At 36.6% G+C, this 24,301-nt stretch overlaps 1 protein-coding gene and 2 long non-coding RNA genes across 3 annotated transcripts; 2 read left to right on the top strand and 1 right to left on the bottom strand.

Annotated features, from left to right (window-relative positions):
- Positions 1-4,122: 4,122 nt before the first annotated feature.
- On the bottom strand, positions 4,123-5,129 carry LOC134803989 (uncharacterized). The gene is made up of 2 exons (XR_010146059.1): positions 4,846-5,129; positions 4,123-4,685 (listed from the first exon to the last, which is right to left on the bottom strand). It is a non-coding gene; the product is annotated as an uncharacterized LOC134803989 (long non-coding RNA).
- A 676-nt stretch (positions 5,130-5,805) lies between these two features.
- Positions 5,806-23,184, top strand: LOC134803957 (probable peptidoglycan muropeptide transporter SLC46). The gene is made up of 9 exons (XM_063776796.1): positions 5,806-5,972; positions 8,368-8,559; positions 9,335-9,509; positions 10,493-10,678; positions 13,817-14,107; positions 14,459-14,613; positions 19,368-19,536; positions 20,104-20,263; positions 21,345-23,184. Exons 1-9 carry the CDS (start codon positions 5,931-5,933, stop codon positions 21,442-21,444), a joined length of 1,470 nt encoding a protein of 489 aa, XP_063632866.1. The 5' UTR covers positions 5,806-5,930; the 3' UTR covers positions 21,445-23,184.
- Positions 12,059-13,194, top strand: LOC134803993 (uncharacterized). The gene is made up of 2 exons (XR_010146062.1): positions 12,059-12,333; positions 12,583-13,194. It is a non-coding gene; the product is annotated as an uncharacterized LOC134803993 (long non-coding RNA).
- Positions 23,185-24,301: the final 1,117 nt, after the last annotated feature.

Genomic DNA, 24,301 nt, shown 5'->3' with positions numbered 1-24,301 from the left:
TTAAAAAGGCCCTAAAAGTGTTGACACACAGATTCGATTGTTAAACTGATTCACTGTTTTCGAATTTAGGTAAATAAGTCTACTGGTCGAGTAAACCTTCTCTTACTAAGTAAAAACTCCCGGAGTTTTATACAGCCAGAAACGTGAAATAAGTTAAGGTCTCTAAGAGCGCAGCCACACTCGCGATTTGCGAGCACGCTCGCGGCGACATCGTTGCGCGCTCGCGGCGAGATCGTTGCACTCTCGCGGCAAAATCGTAACGTTACTCTCGCGGCGAACTCGCTCGCAAATCGCCAGTGTGCATGGCCGCGCCGTAAGGGCGCTAGATAAACGTTACGAGGATTAGGGACTTTTCTTTTATATTTATTTTGCAGTAAGTAAACTCAATCGAAATGCGTGATCTTTTTTTTCTAGTCAATATTAAAAAAACATATTCTAGTTAAGTACTTAGCAATACATAAGGACTACCTATTACTTCAACAATATATTTATTAAATAATTACGCTAAATCATACTTTACCTACCCCTTTACCATCAATAACCTACAATTATAAATATTATAATATCTGTCAAATTAAATCGTACTTATGGTAGGGGAGCCCACGATGCTAAATCGGAATTTACTCGAGCGTCATAGAGACCTATTGGGTTTTCTTCTTCTTCTTTATTAGGGGCTATATAAGGCTCCAAAGCCTAATGTATCACTGCGACCATTCCTGATCTATTGTGATCGCCACCTACTACAACTCTCTATCCAACCCTGCAACTTCAAATAGCTGCAGGATCCTTTTGGTCTCGAGAGACTTTACCTCCTCCGGGCGTAATATGTTTCCACCCAAGATTAGGTCACGAGTACGCATTAGGCAAGGGCACTCTGTGATGATGTGCAAGGGCGTCTCCTCTGCCTCCATGCAGAGTCTGCGTCGCCCTATGTCACGTTTCCCCATGGTGTGCATGTGCTTATTTAGGCCGCAATGCCCGGTAAGCACCCTTACCAAGTTGCGCAGTTGGTTCCTAGACAGCGCTAAGGCATTCGAGGACGCCTTTTTGCTGAAGGCCTTGATAAGCGCTTTGGAATGGTTCAAACCTGTTGTTTCTCTCCAGAGTTGAATGGTTTTGTAGTGACAGTAGGTCTTTAGGGTGAGCCGCGTTAGGCTTTTGTGGTATCCCCAAAAGTAACGCGGATACCACCACCTATTGGGTTGCAAAGCTTAGATGATAAAAAGAAAAAAATGTCATATAATATATACCATTTCATCGGTGGGGGGAGCGGCTATAGATTTTCAAAAATGTAAAAAAAAAACTGTTGCATGGACATACTCGAGCGCGTCAGATATTGATATCATCCAAGTCCTACGTATTTTTAAAAATGTACGTATGTTATCCAGATTGTTTCCATGATGACTGGTCGTACGTAAGGGTTGAAAATTAAGAAAAAAAAATTTTGCTGAGCGCGTCAGATTTTCTAAGGAGATGTTAAGTGAACCTAAAAAAAATCTCTTATATATAATCTGACGATTTGGATGCGACGCAAACTCGCGGCCATTATTAGAATGTGCCATTTTGAAATACTCAAGCGCGTCAGATTAAGATATATATGGTTCATCTTTATGCCCTAGACGTGCTGTCTCATAATCTGACGATTATCTGGAGGGATTCGCCTAATCTGACAGTTAAAAATTTTATTATTTTAGTTTTTTAAATCATTGAACTTAATTAATTGAAAAGCGCAGGAAATAGCATGCAAATAAAAAAGTGTATGTTTTTTTTTTAATGTAGAATACATACTTGTATTTATAAGAACATAATTTAAAAAAAATTAAGTATTTTTTTTTAATTATCATCTTCATCGGTAGAATCATCTCCCTCCTCTGGCTCGATTTCATCCTAGTTATCGTCCCATAGAAAATTTGAAATTCGCGCCTTTTTCTATTGACAAGATTTGCTTGAACAAGTATAATCGCTATTTCGTTCCGCTGTGTAGCGTTTATCGAAATATAACATGATTAAAATCTACTTTTCACTTCCTTAAAACTGCACACATACACGTTTTTACGCACACATACACCGCATACACAGCTTAAAACCACCGCAAACGGCAACACCATGATTTGAAGTTCATCTAGTCAACATTATGGTTGCCTTTTTTTGACAACTGACATTTTTAAAAGAACGAGGACAGATAAGTGATACTAGTTGCTGCGCCGTCAATGAGAACTGAGGGCCTACCGCGAACCACGTGCGACGTGTTGCCTCCTTGTCACACATACGTACGAATTTACAAGTGCGAAAGAGAGGCAAGACTTCGAACGTGGTTCGCGGTAGGCACTCAGACAACGTTGGGGCTAGTTGGGGACTTGATAGGCACAGATAATCTATAGAAGTATGTATAGTAGTAAACATTTTTTGGGTGTGTTCCTAAACAATATTAATCGGAAAACCTAAAATAGTAGATTATTAACCAAGGGATGAAAGGCACTCATTTCTGCCGAGGTAATTTGGCGCTCGAACGCAGTGAGCGCCTTTCACACGAGTTAAACACTCTACTTTTTATTTCGAATACGAGGAAAGTAAAATGCATATGTTTTTTAAAAACATAACTAAGTATACATTTTTATAGTTTTTTTAGGGTACTTTCAATTAACAATTTAGGCAAAAGTATCGTTATTTATGGAATGGGGAGTCAAATATCAGAATGGAAACTGTATAACAAATCCATTTATACCCATATTTCAATTGCTTCTCGTAAAAAAAATCGTACTTGGAACCTAAAATGCTCTAGTGCAGAAACGTATCATTTTCTGCACCCCTTTTAGAACAACAATGACCCTCTTTCAGAGCATGAGAAATGAAAAATATTTATTCTTTTCAAGTGGAGTAACAGGCTGTCAGGTGATAAAATATAAAAATAGTACGCAAATCGCCGGATGAGTACGCGAGTACGCAAGACCATAAAATAGTACGCAATGCGTACTATTTTGTACCTATCTGGCAACTCTGGTCCAGAGTGGGGACGGAGTGAGAGAGTAATAGATAGAGAAAGAGTGAGAGAGGAATTGAAACGCGGAGAGGGGAATATACTATATTCAATATAGGCATCACACATGCTGCTGCACGCATTCAACTTTATCGATGAATTTTTGTTACTTCGGCTTGTGGAAATCGTCAGATTATATATTTTTCGGATTCCTTGAATTATTCAATTCAAAGTAAAAATAAATTAGCCACGCTCGAGAATGTCGAGATGACGTATTTTATTTACAACTTTGTAGCCCTCCCCCTTCTTTACGTCACTCTCAAATTGTCAGATTAGTGGAATATACACGTTTTAGCATGTAACTAACTCACCCTATCTTAATCTGACGCGCTCGAGAATTTCAGATGATCAATTTTTTTTTACTAATCTGATACTTTATCCTTGATGGGCGGCCATATATATAGGGCTCATATTAGTCATATTTGGTGGAAGTACTTAACCGGGTACAAGGTATCCCCCTGTATATTAATCTGCCGCGCTCGAAAAGATCCCGAAATCCCCTCTTGGGCTCCCCTACTATTATGTTATTTATTATTAAAGTGGTACAGTCACCTGCAATAACATGTTACACAACGAAGGTCGCAAAAATATCTGACACGATCTTATTTGTAGAGCCATAAGAGCGTGACACATGTTTTTGCGGCCTTCGAAGAGTAATATATTATTGCAGGTGACTGTACCTAGGTACTTCGGTACCTACTAGTTTCTCTAAAGTATCTAAGTACTCTTCAAGTGCTATAAAATTTATTAGTAGGTAGGTAGGCTGTCCATAAATTACGTCATTGATTTTTGGCGATTTTTAACTAACTAATTTTAACTATCAGTATCACAATAGTAAGTACAAGATTGGTATTGTAGCTCTGAAATTGCATGGATCCATTATATCCATTATATGGATTTACGGTATCCACATAGTATTAAGTACTCACTGTCTAAATGCCTGCCTAGACACAGTGAGTACCTACTACTTTTTCGGATTCGTAAATAAACATACAGGGCCGCCCACACGCCACAATCGATCACGGAGGTATCGTGTTGAGTTGACTGAGCAGATGGATAAACCGGGTGGATATTAAAAAAAAATTACCATAACATTTTAATTGCACTAAACATTTTCACACGTATTTAAATTATCGTCCTTGTTACCAAAAAACTTATTTTTTAAACAGTTTTGTCTGTAACCATTTACAACTGGTAAAACGATTAGACCCACAATGAGCCAAGTAATAATTTCGTAAACACCAAGCGTCATCGCGAAAAAAAGATAACCTTTTTGCGTAGCTATTAGCCCTATTATACATATGAGAACAACATCGAAAAATAAATATGTTATTATAAACCATTGATACATCAAAACGAGTGTTTCAAAAGGAAAGATAAAAGAAGCAAATAGCAATACATGCATTAGTAGACATACAATTCCCAGAGCTTTAAAAATATAAACAATTACCATAGCTGTATGCTCAGGCACGCCGTACATTGCCAAGTAGTCGGATCCATCCGAGCAAAATAGTGTATAGCAGACACAAGGTATAACCCCCAGAATGGAAATTATGAACGCGCCGATCCGAGGACTCAAGCAGAAACAGAAGGCCTTGGCGGTAAAGCATCTGTCCAATATACTTTCCATTGTGTTGGAGAAAATATCCTGAAAATAAACTGCTTGTTCAACGCTGCTGGTTAAACGCATTAATTAGGCACCTGTTCTTAACGTTGCTGATCCGGAGCAAAGCATAGCATTGGCTAGGAAGTCTTAACTCAACTGAACCCGACCATCCGTTAATACCTAAGGATTAAAATATATGTACCTACTGCCGCTGCTACAAATCGGTGTATTTGTGTAAATCGTCTTAAATTCTTCTCGTCGGTAAAGTATACTGGGCGACACTAGAATTTTTCCTGAGAATAGAGTTTCCTTACATCGTTACTAGACATTAGTGATATTACATTACTTGAATCTTATAACACCACATTTAACATACGGTGTTATTATTAAAAGACGTTATAAATATTATGAGTGATACTTCCAATTTTGGGAGAATTTATATTTACATATATTAATTTTGAAAATTGAGCGTCAACAACGAGTATTGTCATAACATAGGTGGCGTTTAAAACGTAGTGATTATATGCTCTTTGATAGGTGGTACATGGTAATATTCCACCTGTACCTGTCAAATGTGCATTGCGTCTCACTCTCTCATTAAGCAAAATGTGAGATGCAAATACACATCCACCCATAGATAAACAACTGAATCGCGTTCGAGTGTGGAGGGGGCTTTAAAAAACTTGACACCGCCAAGATCACCGCCGGTTTGTCTTAAAGCCGTAACACACTACGGTACGGTGCGGTACGGTAGTGTGTTATGGCTATTACAGCTTCATTAGAGTTTAAAAAATTCAGTTGTTAGAAAGAGAAGCAAACAACGTTACAGTTTCTGTATAAAACTCGATTTTGGTCCATGATCATGGGATACAATCAAAGAGTAGTATAATAATATACAATACAACTTTTGTTTGGAACGTATAGTTGGTCAAGCAAATCTTGTCAGTAGAAAAAGGCGCAAAATTCAAATTTTCTATGGGACGATAACCCTTCGCGCCTACATTTTTTAAATTTGCCGCCTTTTTCTACTGACAAGATTTGCTTGACCAACTATATATCAGGAAATATACAGGTACTGTAGCAACACTGCCTACGCCGTCAATGTCACAATGACACTTCATTGTTTACCAATTCGTCGGTTTCATCTGCCACTCTCACTCTGCTCTGCTGGCGGCAACGGCATGGCAGGGGAGATAATAACATTAATATAATCTGTGATTATATTATTATGTAAATGAATTGAAGAATTTTCATCGTTATTTAGAATACTCGGCGTTGTATGTGATAATGGATCAAAAACAGGATGAAAACGTTAGTGAAATCGAAATGGTAAGCGTTAACATTTACTTGCTTTTCTATTTTACTTTTTTGTAGTGGTATCTAAACAAGTTTTAAGTGTTTATGCAAGTGTGCGAAGTTGTACTAAGTCTTCCCTATGTTAATATTAGTACTTTTTTTGTAAGAGATTAGGTTATTTTTTTAACCAAGGCAAGCCCTGTGGCTTACAAAGTTTCTTAGTTGTACACCTCAGACAGAAAAAAAAACCACATAGAAAAGTTTATAAGTACAAACAACATTATTACAAAAGGCATAAGGTCCACCGATGGACATTTAACAGTGTGGGTGATGGTACATATAGAGGAAAGGTAAAACAACACGATTCTTTTGTGTATGTATGTATAAACTTTTTATTGTACAGACAAAAACACAAATATGGCACAGGATAGGCAGTACAAATGCTATCCTAAGAACAACAAAAGCACTACTAGATTTTTGTGAACTTTCATAGAGTTAGACCAAGAAAAGTTTACAGCGATTCCTATAGCACATCCAGTGCAAGTGTTATTTATACATGATAATTTCATAGATTTTGACATTCAAAATAACAATTGCACTGTGTGAGCCATCAAAATCGCTGCAGACTTTTCCTGGTCTAACTCTACTAATTGTGTAACTATTATTTTCTTTTATGTCTGTTTTCATAGGGTCATCAATAGTCCTAAATTCAAAATAAATGATCTATTAAAAATTATTAAATTAAATTTTGCATGTAATGTACTTGTCTTAATAGAAATTTAAAGCTTAAGTATTATTCTACTTAAAGCATGCTCCAAAACTCTTATATCATGTTTTAAGAAGACAAAAACTAACTATTTATATATGAAATACCTTTGGTCTTATTTAGTCAATTTCTTTAGTTAATTGCAACATAATATGTGATCATCAATGGAAATATTATATTGTCCCAGCTTTTTGCCTCCACTCATGGGAGCCAGAAGCCCTGGAATAGGCATAGGCTCTATTTTTTACGGAAGCGACTGTCATCTAACCTTCTGACCCAGACAGGTGATTAGCCCTTATTTGACCAGTTTCTTAACAATGTCCAAAAAGTGACTGGAAAATAGGAAATAGGGTAAGGTAGTGAATTAAGTTTATATGCTTACTTTCATGCTCATTTCTCTGTGAACTCTGTAAATTTTCTTCAGAGCAGGTTTAATGTTTTCTTCAGTGATGGGCACCAATTGGATTCATTAAACCAAAGACCAGTCCATTGAAATACACGCTTTAAACTGACAAATATAGGTATGTTGTATGATTAATTCACTGACATAAGAGTTATGGGACATATTTTTGAGATGATTTGTACACCCATATTTTTACAGTTGACTGTACCACATAGTCGGTTGTCGATAAGGTTGATTTAAAATTTAAGCTGTATTGAAATATTGCCTTATTGACAAACGACAAAGTACCTACCCTTTTAGATGAAAATAGCACAAATAATTTAAAATAACATAACCCATTGATAGAGAAGTCCCTATGTCTCTAGTTAAATTTTGTTCAAAAGTTCTATTCCTAATTCACAACCATTTCATAACATCCAGCATCATTCTAATAAGTATGCCATATCTTTGTATCTTAAAATGATAAGAGTTATAATTTCTTATCACATAGCTGTCAATAACACTTGTGTTTATTACTGTTATTAGTGACCACATTATCTCAATTTTGCTTAAAATAACTTGTTAATAAGGTTGTTTCCATGTTTGGTTTTTCCTTGAATTTTGATTTGTTGCTTTTCTAGGGGCTTACCCAACGCATATTTTGTTCAGTTAGACACTTTTAACAATAAATAAAAATGGATTTGATTGGCATCAAAAAAGTCCGAAGTAACGATTTCATCACTGACTGTACGTATTTTTTCGAAATTATTGCCCATTTTCATGTATTAGCGGCACGGGATCCATAAATAAATCCACCTAGTGTATTGCATTTGCACGAAGTGAAATTTAACAAACACGCTACGAGCACATTCAAGGCCTTCCAGCATCCGCACATAGCTCACTAAAGATTATATCATGTGATATGAGATATTTCATATCTCTTTACACTGAGTGAGATGATGATGGTTGATGCCTATAGGTAAATTTGTAGATCGATATCGAATTTGATCTACTACAGTGATATCCAAAATTAGAAAAGTAAATTGGGAGCAAAAATGTAATTATAATGATGACATTTTTGCTCGTAAAATAAGAAAATGAGATACAGTATCAACACAAAACAAAATTAGGAATAGTGAACTGATAGCAGTTATAAAAAATATTTTGGAATGTACAACTCAAGCTCTTTTAAATAAAACCCCACTTGACCTAGTAACTTGACTATAAATTTGTAAGATAAATCGTAATACGATTCTTCCTTATAAGAATTTCTCTCACAGCCTATAAGGAGACCATGGTACAAATACGTGACAGTGGAACCGACCATGTTCTTATACATGATGGCCTACATGATCACCAATGTCGTCGAACAAACATTCTACGTGTTCCGCGCGTGCAACGTCGACCATGGATACAGCGAAGAGATCTGCTACAACATAACAAGTTACAAGGAAATTAATGAAGAAGTACAGGTAATTTAAATTAAAAGTGGAAAAATTCACTGTCTCCGGCGGGGCTCGAACCCGCAACCCTGGATCACTAGTTCGTGCTCTACCGAGTTAGGTACAGTCACCTGCAATAATATGTTACTCTTCGAAGGCCGCAAAAATATCTGACATGATCTTATTTGTAGAGCGTGTCACATATTTTTGCAGCCTTATTTTGCAGGTGACTGTACTAAGACCATACCCGAGGACAGCAAATATTTATACTATATGAGCCTTAGCGAGACCCCTTTCCAATTTTTTCCACTTGTAATTTACTCATATTTCTAAGCTTAATAAGCATCGTTTGCAGATGTTTTGTAATTTGCCTTTGGGTTTTTTTTGCCCATCTTAAACCATTTTAACCAACTTTAATAGTTTAAGAATAATTCAATATTTATTATTACCTGCTTATTTATTTATTTAGGGAGATATTTTTAATATACATCCTTCCACCTACCTACTATTAAGATATGTTCACCGATTTGTCGAAGATGGCTAAGAACGATTTGAATTTATTTTTTGTTTGAAATGTTGTTTGAAAAATAAGTACTACGCAGTTGGTCCTAAGTTAATCAGGTCAGGATGAGAACCCGGCGAACTCGGGAGAAAGTTCAAACATTACAGGCACACCTACACTATCTGTAATATATAAAAAGCGTCAATTGTTTAAGTGGCACGTGGCACTGCAGATGAAAACCATAAAATGATGAAGGGAGTTCTTTTTTTTTAACAAAGGCTACGAATAATTATTTGATTACAGGTGACAGTGTCCACCTTCCACCAATGGAACGGCGTGGCCTGGCACATAGTGCCGTTTGTCCTCGCGTTTTTCCTAGGGTCCTACAGCGACAAGAGAGGGAGAAAGTGCATCCTGCTGGCCGGGCTGCTCGGGAAACTCTATTTTTCCATAATGGCTACTGTTAATACTATGAATGGCAAGTATAGTTCGTAATTTGTTAGAAAAATGTACCAACCAACACCATCGGGTTTTAGAAACATGTATGCTGGCCTCTCATCACAAGTTATTTGTCTGATCCAGAAAAAAAATAGAAGGCAAAACCTCTATCAAGTCTAGAAACTAGAGTGACTGATGTATGTACATTTAAGTTTTGCGTGGCGTACGTCAGACTGATATCAACCTGGCCGCGACGATATTTGTTTCTTATCTTAGAAATCCTGAAGCTGCGTCTCAGTGATACCTACATGTATGTACACATGATTGTTATTGAGATGTTATTGATAATTGAGACGTAGGTATGTGTAAGACACAACGAGTATTTATTGATTTCTGAATGCGTTAACTATTATATCGATAACAAATGTACATACTAATGATGATAATAAAACAGCCATTGAATAACCAGTTTGAATATGGAAATTCTTACGCGATAATACGGTAAACCAGCATTTCCCAAACTATGGTGGAGCGGGAGCGAAATTTGAGTGGGCCCTTGTACATAAGACGACATGCGGAGCGATCGGGTACCAGCCGATACAGCCGATACTAATAAGATTTCATGCTCCCTATTTAAGACGGCCATGAAGAGGTGGGTCCCGAATTTGGCACTTTTTGTTAGGTGGGTTGGAGCCCAGACAACTTTGGGGACCACTGCGGTAATCAATTCAATAAGTTTATTTCCAATGACTGGTATCTACTGCTGGTATTCGTGTTGTGGTAGTGTTGAACCTACTCATATGCAATTTTAGCAGCGTACAGCCAGATAAAGAAGTCCAGCCAAGTTTACATATTAGGATGTCATCATCATCATCATATCAGCCAGAGGAACTCCACTGCTGGACATAGGCCTCCGGTACGTGGTCGCCACTCGAGAACCTTTCCGCCCCAATGGCCATCGGTTCTACGGGCATTGTGCTATTAGGATGTAATCGATGCTAATGGTATTAATTTCATTTTCAGCATGGCCGTTAAATTATGTGATATATACGGCCACTTTTCCTAGTGCCTTAACCGGTTCGGACTTGGCAATATTCGCGGGCGTGTTCGCGTACATAGCTGACGTCACCTCCCCCGAAAATAGAACCCTAAGAGTTGGGATTTTAGATGCTGTTTACTTAAGCACTATGCCTTTGGGAGTTTTTATTGGTAAGTAATACAATTATGTATATTTGAATATGAAGATAATATGTATATTTTATTTCATTACACGATGATTTAGATTTAATCACGCTTTGTCAATCTATAATCTACCTGTACTAGGCTGTACCTATATATATAATTAATCAATTTAATCAAGGGATGTAATATAAGAGTGTTAATCCCACGTTTATCCGAATTATATCTTGGTATTTGATCATGACCACGACATACGAAATTCAGTTTCAGTAAAGTTTATATTCTATATGTACACTGATAAATCAGCATTTAGTAATTCCTAAAAAGTTAATGAACGCGCCTTTATTGTCAAGGCGCTAGTGTACGTGTTCAGATATTTTTGTTTGGTTTCGATAGCTTCCTTGACTAACCTGTAAATTTTGTTCTATAATTTTATAAATTGAATATAATTCTATAAATTGAAGAAGGACGGTGACCTGATGCCAGAAGCCGAAGTTTGTAAGCGCATTTTAATTAAAAAAAAAAAACAATATATTTGTGTAAACAACTTATCGTCTCTTGGGAGTTATGTTTAATAGATATTTACTTCTTAATAAATGTATAAGTATAACCTACTTTAATAATACGTAAAGTAGGTATTTGCTATACGAGTATCAACAGTTTACACATCAATAACAGTTTATGTACACTATCAGATTTGTACGCTTTGTTGAATCTTGCGTCAGTCATATTATGAAACAATCGTCATTGTAATGCAAATCCTGCTTATATTTAATGCTGCAAAGTGCCTTTTTAAAGTAAGAGGTATACCTAAGTCGCTGTAGACTTATTTAAATTTTTTTGGTCCGACCAAATGGCAGTATGCGTCATTTGGTCATTAGGGATCATCCATTAATTACGTCACACGAATTTCTAGGTTTTTTTGACCCCTCCCCTCTCCTTGTCACACTTGGTCACATTTTGCAAATCCCTCCCCATCTGGTGTGAAGTCACATTTTAGGCAATTTTGTTTTCAGTGAAATCGGTAATAGTAACTCGGCATTATTTTTTTAATGAACAAATATTTTTGGTAAAAGAAATATTAGTAATTTTATAACACAAAACCAATTAGGAACGAAAATGACTTTCAAAAACTCATTATTTAACTGTACAGCGAATAAAAAAATATAAATTAATTTTCGGTTACTGATGAAGTTAAAGTTAAAGTGAATTTCTATAAGGGGTCATCCATTAATTACGTCACACGTTTAGGGGGAGAGAGGGGTCAAGAAAATGTGAATGTTTGTGACTCCCCCCTCCCCCATGTCACAACATGTCACATTTTCTTGACCCCTCTCTCCCCCTAAACGTGTGATGTAATTAATGGATGACCCCTTATAGAAATTATTACAACTCCATTGTGTTCCGACGCACTATGGTTCGCGTAGAACAAGCTAGCTGGACAAAAGTCACTTTCACATTCATTGGAAATTCTTATCAATACTGATAAACAACACCCTGACGATAATGAGTCTACGTCTAATTATTGACATAATTACTTAATGAGGGAGTAATTAAGATGAGTATATAATGCATAGTGATATTTTTGCAGTAATCATTTGCAAAAGTGCGTTTGGATTGTCATCTTACTGTGTGTGTATTAGAAACCTTGTGAATAATTTAAGTGTCGAATATGGAGCATAAAGGTAAGGGCTATCTACTGATATTATTATTTTAGTAAAACTATTATCTATTATATTTTAAATCTGGTCATGTTTGCCAGGAGTAGTAGTTTTTTGCCTCTTTTTGAACTTCATTGGACAATCTATTACATGTACCCGCGTGTACCCGGGCTAATTTTTACATATATTGTAGAAAATTTTATCTACTTTCATATAAATGTAGTTTGACATTGCACACGAGAGTACAACATTTATATTTTATTTTTTTTCTAGATGCCGTGTATGAAGTGTCAAGGAAGGACTTTTTTGAAGAATGGCTAAAACACCCAAAGTTAACCAGAAATGAAGATTTGTTTCGCTTTGTTTTATCAAGACATGACTTCAGTGGGGTTGCCGAAGAATCTATCAGAAGTATAAAAATGAAAATAGCGAAAATTTCAGCTATTATTGATGAAAAATGGAAACACGCAGGAAAAAAACCAGAACGGTTTAAAAATAAGCACATAGAGCGGTTACAAGGTGCAGATTTATCTTTTGGAGTATCAATAATACCTTGCTCCCCATCAGGGTCATCAGATTGCACTGAAAAACCTGGTCGACCTAAGACAGATTTTTCAGATTCGAGCCTTAAAACTAAGCGTCGGCGAGTTAAGCTCTATTCGTGGTATTTCATGCCCGTTACTGTGCATAAACTGCTTGTGTATAGTACGGAGGTGATAAAATCAGCACTTTTACCTATTGGGCAGCTATCTGAAGAAGCTCAAGAAGCTCGTAATAAAGATTGTAGGAGATTTCGTGAGCATAACACACGAAAACGGTCACGTATTGCTACGAATAGATATTTACTTAATATGTTGTTGATAACTTCTGACCCTGTTATTAACAGTTTAAGAGATGTACCACGAAAAAAAGTTGGAAAGTTACCTTCTGAGGTTTTAGATTTACTAATATCCCCTAGTATTAAGATAAGTAATATAAGTTTAGATACTAACCATAATATTAATGTCAATAATTCTCACGATTATTCCACAAATGATTCATCTGATGATAGTGATGACGACTAACAATATTATTTGTATATTTAAGTAAAAAAATAGGCTAAATGTAGTTAATAATATTTTATGTATACTTTTTTATTTATTTTTCCAATAAATATATTTTTAGATGTATGTTTCCCATGTAAAGGAACATTAAATAGGTTAAGTATATTTAATAAGTTTTTTTTTGTAAATTTTTGAATACATTTTCCCCAAAAAAAATTTTTTTTCAGTTAAAACCTTTAAATATAAAAAATAAAATATAAAATAAATATAATAATACATAAGATGCGTATACCAACCGTTATAAGTAATAAAATAATTTGTCCAGCTAGCTTGTTCTACACGAATCATAGTGCGACGTTTTTCTGGACTAGACGGACTTGCATGGTTAATACATATTTTACTTTCCTAAAGTTTGTAACACAAACAATCAATTGTATGTAACTATAGCGCATGTTTTATTACAGGTAACATTTTATACGTGCATGTTGTGGACAGGTCATTCACAATAATGTTCCTAATCAACAGTATTCTCATGTTGCTGGCGACCCTACACTGTCTCTTGTTCCTCAAATGGCAGACGAGGCCCGAGCAGTCGTCCCTGCGGGACGCCGGCGTCACCAATCCGGTGGTGGACTTCTTTGACCTCAAAAATGTGAATCAAACGATGCTTACCCTGTTTAAAAAGAGGAGTAACCACCGCACAGTATTTTTGTGGTTCTTACTAATATCGATGGCGCTGTATACGTTCCAGAGAGGTAATTATAGAACGAGTTATGTTTTATAATATAAATAAACTTCATGTTATCGCTTAAATCGTATAAATATAAATGTAGTTTATTACACTTATTCTTCTTGTTACGTAATTGATAGGTATACTACCATGGAAGAAATAAATAATGGACTAAGTAGGTTTGTTTGTGGGCATGCCCGCGTAGTTTTCCCTTTATATTATTCCCTCTCTGCCCTCAGTGCGTTAGATAAAAAAAATGTGAGCATATGTCCATTGGTTTCGTAGTTTAGCTGTAAAAAGGCAACAAACATTTTTACTGGCTTTTTCATTTACAATAGAGATTTGTAGTTTAATTCTAGTTATGTATACGTTACAGACGAGAGGCCGTTCATGTACCTGTACGTCCAAAACGTGTTCAAATGGGACACGACCGCCTACAGCAACTTCAGGACGTATAGCAGCACGGCGTACGTGCTGCTCATGTTCATAGGCATCCCACTGATGACTAAAGTATTCCGCTGGAGAGATACGGTTAGTACCTACCATCGCCCACACTGTTAAATGTACATCGGTGGAACTTATGCCTATTGTAATAAGGTCCACCGATGTACGGCTGCCATTTTTTTGTACAGGCACAAAAGTATAGAAATATAGGTTCCAATTCAAATACTCAATAAGTTACATAAATAACTAAGCGCCTTTACTCCAAAGTTTATATATGAATGGAAAAATTAAGAAAAGGAACATCGTTTGTGACGAACTAGCGACTTTCTTGATTACTTATCCACTGAGCTCTGAAGCTTACCTTGTTAACGATTATTCCTCAATATGATTTGGGAGGTTGATATCGTATAACTAGAGGCAGTAGGAGAGGTATTAAGTAAGCAAGCGTGGTAGTAAAAGTAATCCTACTTACGATACATGACGCACCGCGCCTCCCTAAATTCCCATATAACCATTCCAGTCGCAGAATCACAAAGTGGTAACTAAATGTCAGATGTGTCGTAACAGAGTCCACACAATGTGTCTAGAATTGTTTCGAAACAAAGTGTCGTCGCCGTGTCTACACTTTTCCGTAACAAGGTGTCGACACATTTGTGTGCACTTTGCGTGCGGTTTGCGACTAAATCTGACAGCAAATTTGTGACAGCAAATGTCAATATAAAATACCTCTTGAAAACCAAGGTTTGTCAAACTACTATTAGTGTCTCGTGTGCTCGTAATTCTAGTAAGTCATCATGGGCAATGCAAATGATAATAATCGACCGAAACCATATAAACACCCAACACCCGTCAACCTTTTACAGAAAAGTTTTTAAAGAAATTCAATAAGCTACTTAGGTCAGGCAACGAATGCTCCAAAAGTTGTAGAGGGAAATGCTCGGAACACAATTTTTGACTCCGTAACTCGGTTTGACAAGTTAGGAGGTGAACATATCAAAAGTCCCCGGCCGTAGCCCTTGAGCGGGGGGGAGAGAGGGGGCTTTGAAGGTCCCATTTTCCCGTTTTTCGATTATATCTCGGAAACTATGCATCTCAGCGACATGGCCACTTATACAAAATGAAAGTTAATTTAATTTGTTACAAGTTTATTCAGTCAATTTTTTCGATATGTTGAATAGTTTTTGAGATATCCGCTCTTGAAAGTTTATTTAGGGCTCTCAATTTTATCTTGATATACAGTTATCTATATCAGTGAAGGTGCTAGGCCGTGTTTGGTATCGTTTTCGTATAAATCTGGGGTGCTGAATCCATTTAAGATATCACATTGACACCATTCCACAAAATAAAAATAAATCTTTTTAGGGTTCCGTACCTCAAAAGGAAAAAACGGAACCCTTATAGGATCACTCGTGCGTCTGTATGTATGTCCGTCTGAATACACAAAATAGTTCTTTACCTATAGATGACAGGAAAACCTATTAGAAATGTGCAGTCAAGCGCGAGTCGGACTTAATGTACGGAACCCTTAATACGCGAGTCCGACTCGCACTTGGCCGGTTTTTTTGAAACTCTTCTTGACGCTTAACCGCTGAACCGATTTCGTTGAAATTTGGTATAGAAATAGTTTGCGTCCCGGAACAGGACATAGGATAGATCTTATAACCAAAATCATCTTTTGAAGGTGTGAAAAGTGGCGTGGAAATTTGTACGGGAAATCAATAACCGCTGAACCGATTTATATGAAATTTGGGATGGTCTACATCTTTGATTTAGTTAAAAATGATGAAAAAACATGACTTCAAACCTAAACTTAAACAGTATTAACTTCAAGAAGTCAATTCTGAATTCCCCCCTACACCTCATTTCACACCTTTAAAGGATGATTTTTGAGATAACTTATTATATCCTGTCTCGGGACTCAAAATATATGTGTACCAAATTTAAATTAAAACTGTTCAGCAGTTTAAGCGTTTAAAGAGGAGTTTAAAAGAAAGTATTTTAATAAGTTTATATGTTTTTACTTCGGAATGGTGTCAATGTGATACCTTAACTAAATTTGGTACTGCGAATTTATACGAAAACGATACCAAAACATGGCCTCGTAGCTTTACTGTTGTAGAAGTCAAAATAAAATTGAGAGCCCTAAATTCTTATTACTTGGCCAAACTTGTGTAGAAGGAAAAGGTAAAATAAAAGTCTTCGGCAGGAATATAAGACACAAATATATTTTTTTTTTGCGTTACTATTTCATTCATCAAATATAAACATACCTTGATTATACTATTCTAGTGAGATCCTCATAGATAAACAAAAACATTTACTTAAAAAATTACAAGGTCGACATGTCACGGAACTTGTGAGAGTAATATGTGAAAAATATAAACTTGTATGACAAAAAAAATCTGGACACAATTTAAGAATCACCCAATTGCGTCGAGGAATCATCTGTATTTTTGCTTGTTTCATTACCTCCTCGCTTCTTTTTTGTCCTTTGTATTCTGTAGCAATTTGTTAGATCTGAAAATAAAGATAACTTGCGTCGTCACGGATGTCGATTTATAGGTTTTAGGGAGTGCAGAATTCGAAAACGATGATCATTTTATAATCCAAGATGGCGGCTACGTATTTTGTCATAAAAGTGGAATCCAAAATAGTCATCATTTTCGAAATCTGCGCCCCCTAAAACCTATAAAACGACTTCCATGACGACTTTTATGACATAGTGCATGGCCGCCATCTTGGAATCCAAAATAGTCATCATTTTCGAAATCTGCGCCCCCTAAAACCTATAAAACGATATCCATGACGACTTTTATGACATAGTGCATTGCCGCCATTTTTAAATTGAAAATGTTATCATTTTCGAAATCTGCGCCCCCCAAAACCTATAAAACGACACCCATGACGACTTTTATGACATAGTGCATGGCCGCCATTTTGGATTCCAAAATGGTCATCATTTTCGAAAGCGGGGCCGCCTAAAACCTATGAAACGACATACATGACGACTTTTATGACATAGTGCATGGCCGCCATCTTGGAATCCAAAATGGTCATCATTTTCGAAATCTGCGCCCCCTAAAACCTATAAAACGACACCCATGACGACTTTTATGACATAGTGCATGGCCGCCATTTTGGAATCCAAAATGGTTATCATTTTCTAAATCTGCGCCCCCCCAAAACCTATAAAACGACACCCATGACGACTTTTATGACATAGTGCATGGCCGCCATTTTGGATTTCAAAATGGTCATCATTTTCTAAATCGGGGCCCCCTAAAACCTATAAAACGACATCCATGACGACTTTTATGACATAGTGCATGGCCGCCATCTTGGAATCCAAAATGGTTATCATTTTCGAAATCTGCGCCCCCTAAAACCTATAAAACGACACCCATGACGACTTTTATGGCATAGTGCATGGCCGCCATTTTGGATTCCAAAATGGTCATCATTTTCAAAATTGGGGCCCCCTAAAACGTATAAAACGACATCCATGACGACTTTTATGACACAGTGCACGGCCGCCATTTCGGATTCCAAAATGGTCATTATTTTCGAAATCGGCACTCCCTAAAACCTATATATCGACACCCATCTCGACTTTTATGACAAAGTGTTTTGCTACCATCTGCATGCAAGACATTTCTATTATACACATAACTTTCAATCGAGATTTAATCGATAATTTATTCGATTAATATTCAGATTAATTCAATTTCAATCTATGTTAGGTCGACTAAACTAATCGCGATTAAGATTTGAGAATTAACTTTTTTTATTCCATTAATTAGTCGAATAAACAGTTAATCGATTAATGCCCATCTCTGACCACGGCATTTTTACACTTTGAGAATATCTGAAAACAAATCAACACAAGGAGCCATTTTGCAAATCCAGTAACATACCAGTAACTTTGTTATTACTTTTGACAGCGCGTGTCATGTGTCAACACAGAGTCGACACAAAGTCGAAACATTGCAACTACTTTGTGACTGCAATATTTCTCAGCCTTAAACCATATTTATACATCATAATTAACAAGTTTCGTAGTATGTAAAGCGTTATTTCTGTTATTTAAGTATAGTATACGCATCGAAGTACTAAAAATGCTTCAAATAATATAGTTATGAACACAGGCACTGAGAAGTAAACAATTTCATTTCCGGCTAAACTAAAACAATGTGGTGGCGCGTTGATTATATTACACTTAGTTTATCAAATCACTCGAGCAGTTTAATTCCCCATAATAATTTAAGTCATATTGTAATATAAATGCAAACAATATATAATTACGTCTTGTAATCCGTTTTAGAGATGGCGTATTAATGTCACTTATTTTTATTTAAGTATTTTTCCATCTGACAGTTTCCATTTGACAGGAACAAAATGAACGAATGAACGAATGATTTTGGCATAAAGTAGTCGCAAACCCGAAACAATGTGTGCACACGGCGACCACACTTTATGTCACTTTGTGTCATGTGTCGACCCTTCCCCATTTCTGGTAACTGTGTCGACACGGCGACTCTGCGACTGGAATTGTGACCGAAACAGACGGTGTCGACACAAGATGTGTCAACACCGCGTCGTAACGGCGACTGGAAATGGTTGTATGGGTTGTGTAAAAAAAGGAAGTTAAAGAAAAATCACTTAGTTTCGTGCAAGCTTCGGTCCTGCGACCAACTTAAGAGCAACTCGATCTGTGTTCCAGATAAGCATTAAGCAGTTGATATACATTAAATAATTTTAATTTTTGCTTGGTTATTAAAACCACGCGGAAGAGTAGGTAAGTCAGATATCATAAAGAGTAGTAACTCCTCGTTTGTACACAGGTAATAGTGATGCTAGGAGCCACTTCCCATATGGCCGGGCACTTCTTGTACGCGCAAGCGACCGCCGCCAAGACCCTATACATCGGTGGCGCAGTGGCTGCACTAGGGCCCTGTGTCGCGCCGCTCGTCCGCTCTATGACCTCCAAGGTTCTTCCGTCTGCTGAACGAGGTACTAATAACTATACATACAGTTGATACAGATGTAGTACATAATCCTTTTCCATCGTATTTTCACGGAGACGCACGAACGTGTTATGCTATTTCAGTCAGTCTCAGTACAAAAAGTTCTGAGGTTGACTGAAGTACCATGACAAACCGAACCGTTTCCGAGAAAACGCGGTGGCAAAGGATACTCATTTTTAGATAGTCAATAGAACGCAATATTCGGTGATTTTGGGGCAGAGATCCTCAATTTCAAAAATGTATTAAGATTTTTTTCTTTTTCCTTTTTTTCTCAGAAACGTTCGTATTTGTCATGCTACTTCAGTCAACGTTAGTACTTTTTGTCCTTATTGTGAGACTGACTGAGATAGCATAACACGTTCGTGCGTTTCCGTGAAAATAAGTTGGTGAAAGATTACCCCCTTATTCAAAAACGTTTACTAAAGTTGACAAGCCGATAATAATCGTTTGTCCCTTTCCATCATACCAATACGTCGGAAACGTAATCGGCTTGTCAACTTTAGTAAACGTTTATGAATAAGGGCACTACATCGGCACGATGCTTTATTTTCAGGTGTGGCATATACATTTCTGTCGGTGATGGAAAACGCCGTGGCGATGTTTGCCTCCATTATATACTCGCAAGTGTATAACGCCACGCTCGGCACCAGTTTCCTGAATGCCATCTTTTACCTTACCATCGGGACGCAAGCCGTTGTCTTTTTATTTTCACTGTGAGTACTTATTTTTTATGAAAATGTCGTGTTATGTATTGTATACCGTAAAAAAAAGAATTAAACTAATTTAGATAACACCCGTCTATGCTAGGTTTTAGGTTTGCACTTATGACTAGAGTTAGACCAAGAAAAGTCTGCAGCGGACTTGATAGCCCACGCAGTGCAAGTGTCATTTATACGTCATAATTTCATAGAAGTTTGACGTTTAAAATAACACGTGCACTGCGTGGGCTATCAAATCCGCTGCAGACTTTTCATGGACTGACTCTATGACTTGACTGATATTGAAGTGAATATAATGATAATCTATGGGCGCGTCATACTTGACGTAGCACTTGGCGTGCAGACTTTTAGCATAGACATACTTTTGCTGTTAATTTCAATATCTTTAATGTCAAAAACACATGTCAAAATACACAATACAAAATACACAATACAAAATAAAATTAAAAATACGTAACATAACTTACACTAAATTAAAGGTTGGCTGTACCTATAGATATTTTGCGGTAACTATAAATTATCGAGTATTATCTTAGAGAATATAACCAAATGGAGTGGTCATTAACAGGCGTTCCCCTCTGTCGAAAATAGGCGGCCAATGGTCAACCACATGTCAACCACATGTATGGACTGACGTTTATCTGACATGACGTACCTATACATTTGATGTGCCCCTCCCCCGCAAAAAACGGCAGACTATTTTGTATCGAAAATTATAGACATGGCGTCTCCGTTGGTTATATTCTCTAAGAGTATTATATTAATATAACTTCTGACAATCCAATCCATAAAATGTTTGATTCCATGTAGCGCCATCTAGTTAACTTGTCAAAACCTTACTTCATTTGTTTACGGTTCTAACAAAATTGAGATTTTAATTCTGACTGTTAAGACTGTGACAGAGCAGGGCAGCCCTGACGGATGTGAGAAGCATTAGTAGCATTACTTATCTGACAGTTTGCAGCTATCAAATAGTATGAACATGTCATCCCATGAAAGTTTTCATTTTCTCACCCTGTGTGTATTTCGCACGTAGCCAATATCCAGCAAATATAAACCTGAATATTATTTTCAGCTGTATGGAGCTAACTTTAAGGGGCCGGCGGCTCGAATCACTGTTACCGGAGGACGAAAGAGAGATATCGGCGCGGACTCTTCAGGCCACTATCAACTGACCTATTAGAGGTGCGGAATTTAATAAGCATTCGTGACAACAACCTTCATTGACGCTGCTACCAGAATATACGAAATTTGTTTCAAAGTTTGGTCTAACACGCAATAGCACCAGAAAATATTTGGCGCTGAGTCAGCGCCATCTAGTAAAGGTATGGTAAGGACGCCATACACGAATCCTTGTTGGATCCTCGCGTCCAGATTGTTCGGTTGCCTTGGTCAGTGTTCGAATTGTACCCATTTTGGTAGCTAGGCATTTATTTAGGCATATTTTAGGTATTTGTATGTATTAAGCTCGAATAATAAATCAAATATTATAAATAGGCCAATTTTACAAAGATCGACTTAGCTGGTTCCACAGTAAGCTCAATATGGCTTGTGTTGTGGGTGCATGTGCTTACATGCATAGAAACTCGGGAATAAATATTAGTGTTAACACACAAATAAATGCCCTTACCAGGGTTCGAACCCGGGACCTCTCGATTTATAGGCAGTGTCACTACCGACTAGGCTAGGAGGCAGGCATTTTTATTAAGGCATTGGTGCCATCTACTCTGTGTACAGCTGCAGTAAATGTTGAATAGTAGTGACCCTGCATTGAAAGCAGGAGGTCCCAGGTTCAAATCCTGGTGAGAGCATTTGTTTATGCGTTTATCATGAATATTTGTTTCTGAGTTATGGATGTATTCTATCCTTTTGTTTTCATTTTGAGATTGACCTGGTTTTCCCTGTAGCAATGAATTATCATTAAGTTTTTATAGGACGATTGTCAAATTTTACTATTTTAGAGTATTTATATTAAGTTAAATATTTTGTTCTTGTACTGGCATTAATAATCGGGATGTAAACCGAACCCTCCTCTTAATAAACGCTCCGATGTTTGAGCGAAACAACGCTATGCACGTATTATAGCGACATACCGCTCGCACACCGGAGAGAAGTGTGAATCGTATCCAGTGTGCGAAGTACCTTATACTTAGCCTTCGTTAAGTAAAAACGAAAGTTATTCCAAGGGCACATGCAATAAAATTATGAACGTTGTATTAATAATCAATTGTTCCACACATTGCTCAAGCGAATTATCATAATTTATTATAATTAATTTTAAGTATACATACTCTGTTTTTAAAAATGAATTCAATGATCGTCTCTATACACCGTGTTTTTTTTTATTTCCGTTATTTTCAAGGGTGCATTCCTGAGCTTAAATCGAGTAACTTTCTCAAAGACACCGATATTCGAATTAACTCCATTTCGGAGATAATCAATAATTTATTTTTTTCCTATAAGGCCTCTACAAGCATGTACACTTGCCTTAGGGCCGGTTTACATATTGATTAGTGTTTACAATGAGTTCATACATTTGCTACTAAACTTAAGTACAATCTCGGTGGATCGATGTTCGAAATGACATTGATATGTCACAGATTTCAATTGTTTGGTTGAGTTAAATGTAATGCCCGTGTTACAACAACGCTACATGCTACATTTAATTACTTTTTAAACATAAATATTTTTTTTAAAGAAGCAATAAATATTTTTTTTTTTTTGAAAATTAACTATGCCATTTAGTTCTCTTAAATGTACTTAACCATACCCCGAAGTTAACGGAATTCAATAAAAACACGGTGTATATATGAATGTCAAGTTTTGTGAACATACAGAACAATTCCACAACTTATTGTTATACAAGGTGGTATTCCCTATTGTGATTTATGGTATTATTAAACTCCACTGTTACAGTTTATTGTATTCTTATTTACAATAAGTACACTTAAGGCGACGGTAGCGGTGGGTAAAATATCAGATTCTGTCAATTCACCCCATTTCACACACAAGCGCACTTCACGCACACTCACTTTACTGGGACAGGTCAGTGACCCATCATGTTTTTTTAAGATTGGACTTTTAGTTTAGTATTGACCACTAGCCTCCTTTGAGGGTAAAAGCATTCCATTTAAAGATGAAAGAGAAACAATGCATTTAATCTTGCTTTCCTTGTCTGTTCATGTCACACGTGACGTACCTATTTAATTCATTTGATTGTTGACTGTTTTACTACCTACTATTGCTTTGTCGAGATACGCGTTTTGTACAATTAAAGCGAATAAAACAAGATGTCATTAAGTCAGATGTAAAATGTTATTTACTACTCTATACGGTTTTTCATAAGGTGCAAAATCCATTCAATAGGAATTTAAATAAATAAAGTTTCAGCAGGGTGGCAATTCCATTTTGGCGGATAAAGCGAAACAGAATAGTTCTATCGAACCTGCTTACAAATTTTCACGAGAATCAGTTGAGAAATGTGATCTGCAAAGGAGAACATACAAAAGCATTTTTGCCCAAGCTGAAACGGAGACCTTTGCTAACGCTCGGCCAATGATGGTTTAGGTACACCTATAAAAAATGATTGTCCCTGCTGTAATTTTAATATCTTTATATTTCAACCGGTATAGTTTTACCTTCAAAAATAATCGGTATCGCTAAACAATAGCGGTACCTTACTACTTATACGTTCACGAAATCGGTATCTGCATAACTTGATTGTTAGTAAACTAACCTGGAAAATAATCTCAAAATCACCGAAACATTTATGTACAGTCACCTGCAATAATATGTTACGTCATTAGCGCCAACTTTGCCTCCAGGGAAACTTTGCCCAAAACGACAATTTTAAACAAATTCGTTAATGTAGAAAAATTGATAATAGTTATGGCCACCCTGCTGTTTTTAGTAGAAAATTGGTTATATTTCTGACAAAGTATATGCCAAACTTGTGCATAACTTGACTTGGGAATTTTGAGTTTGAGCGAGTTGTCTAATATAGGGTATATTTCGGCGGGCAAAAAATTGATA

The sequence above is a fragment of the Cydia splendana genome, chromosome Z, assembly GCF_910591565.1.
Source record: "Cydia splendana chromosome Z, ilCydSple1.2, whole genome shotgun sequence".
Lineage (NCBI taxonomy): Eukaryota > Metazoa > Arthropoda > Insecta > Lepidoptera > Tortricidae > Cydia > Cydia splendana.
Note: the sequence above shows the minus strand (reverse complement) of the source record. Positions and strands in the feature narration are given on the sequence as shown.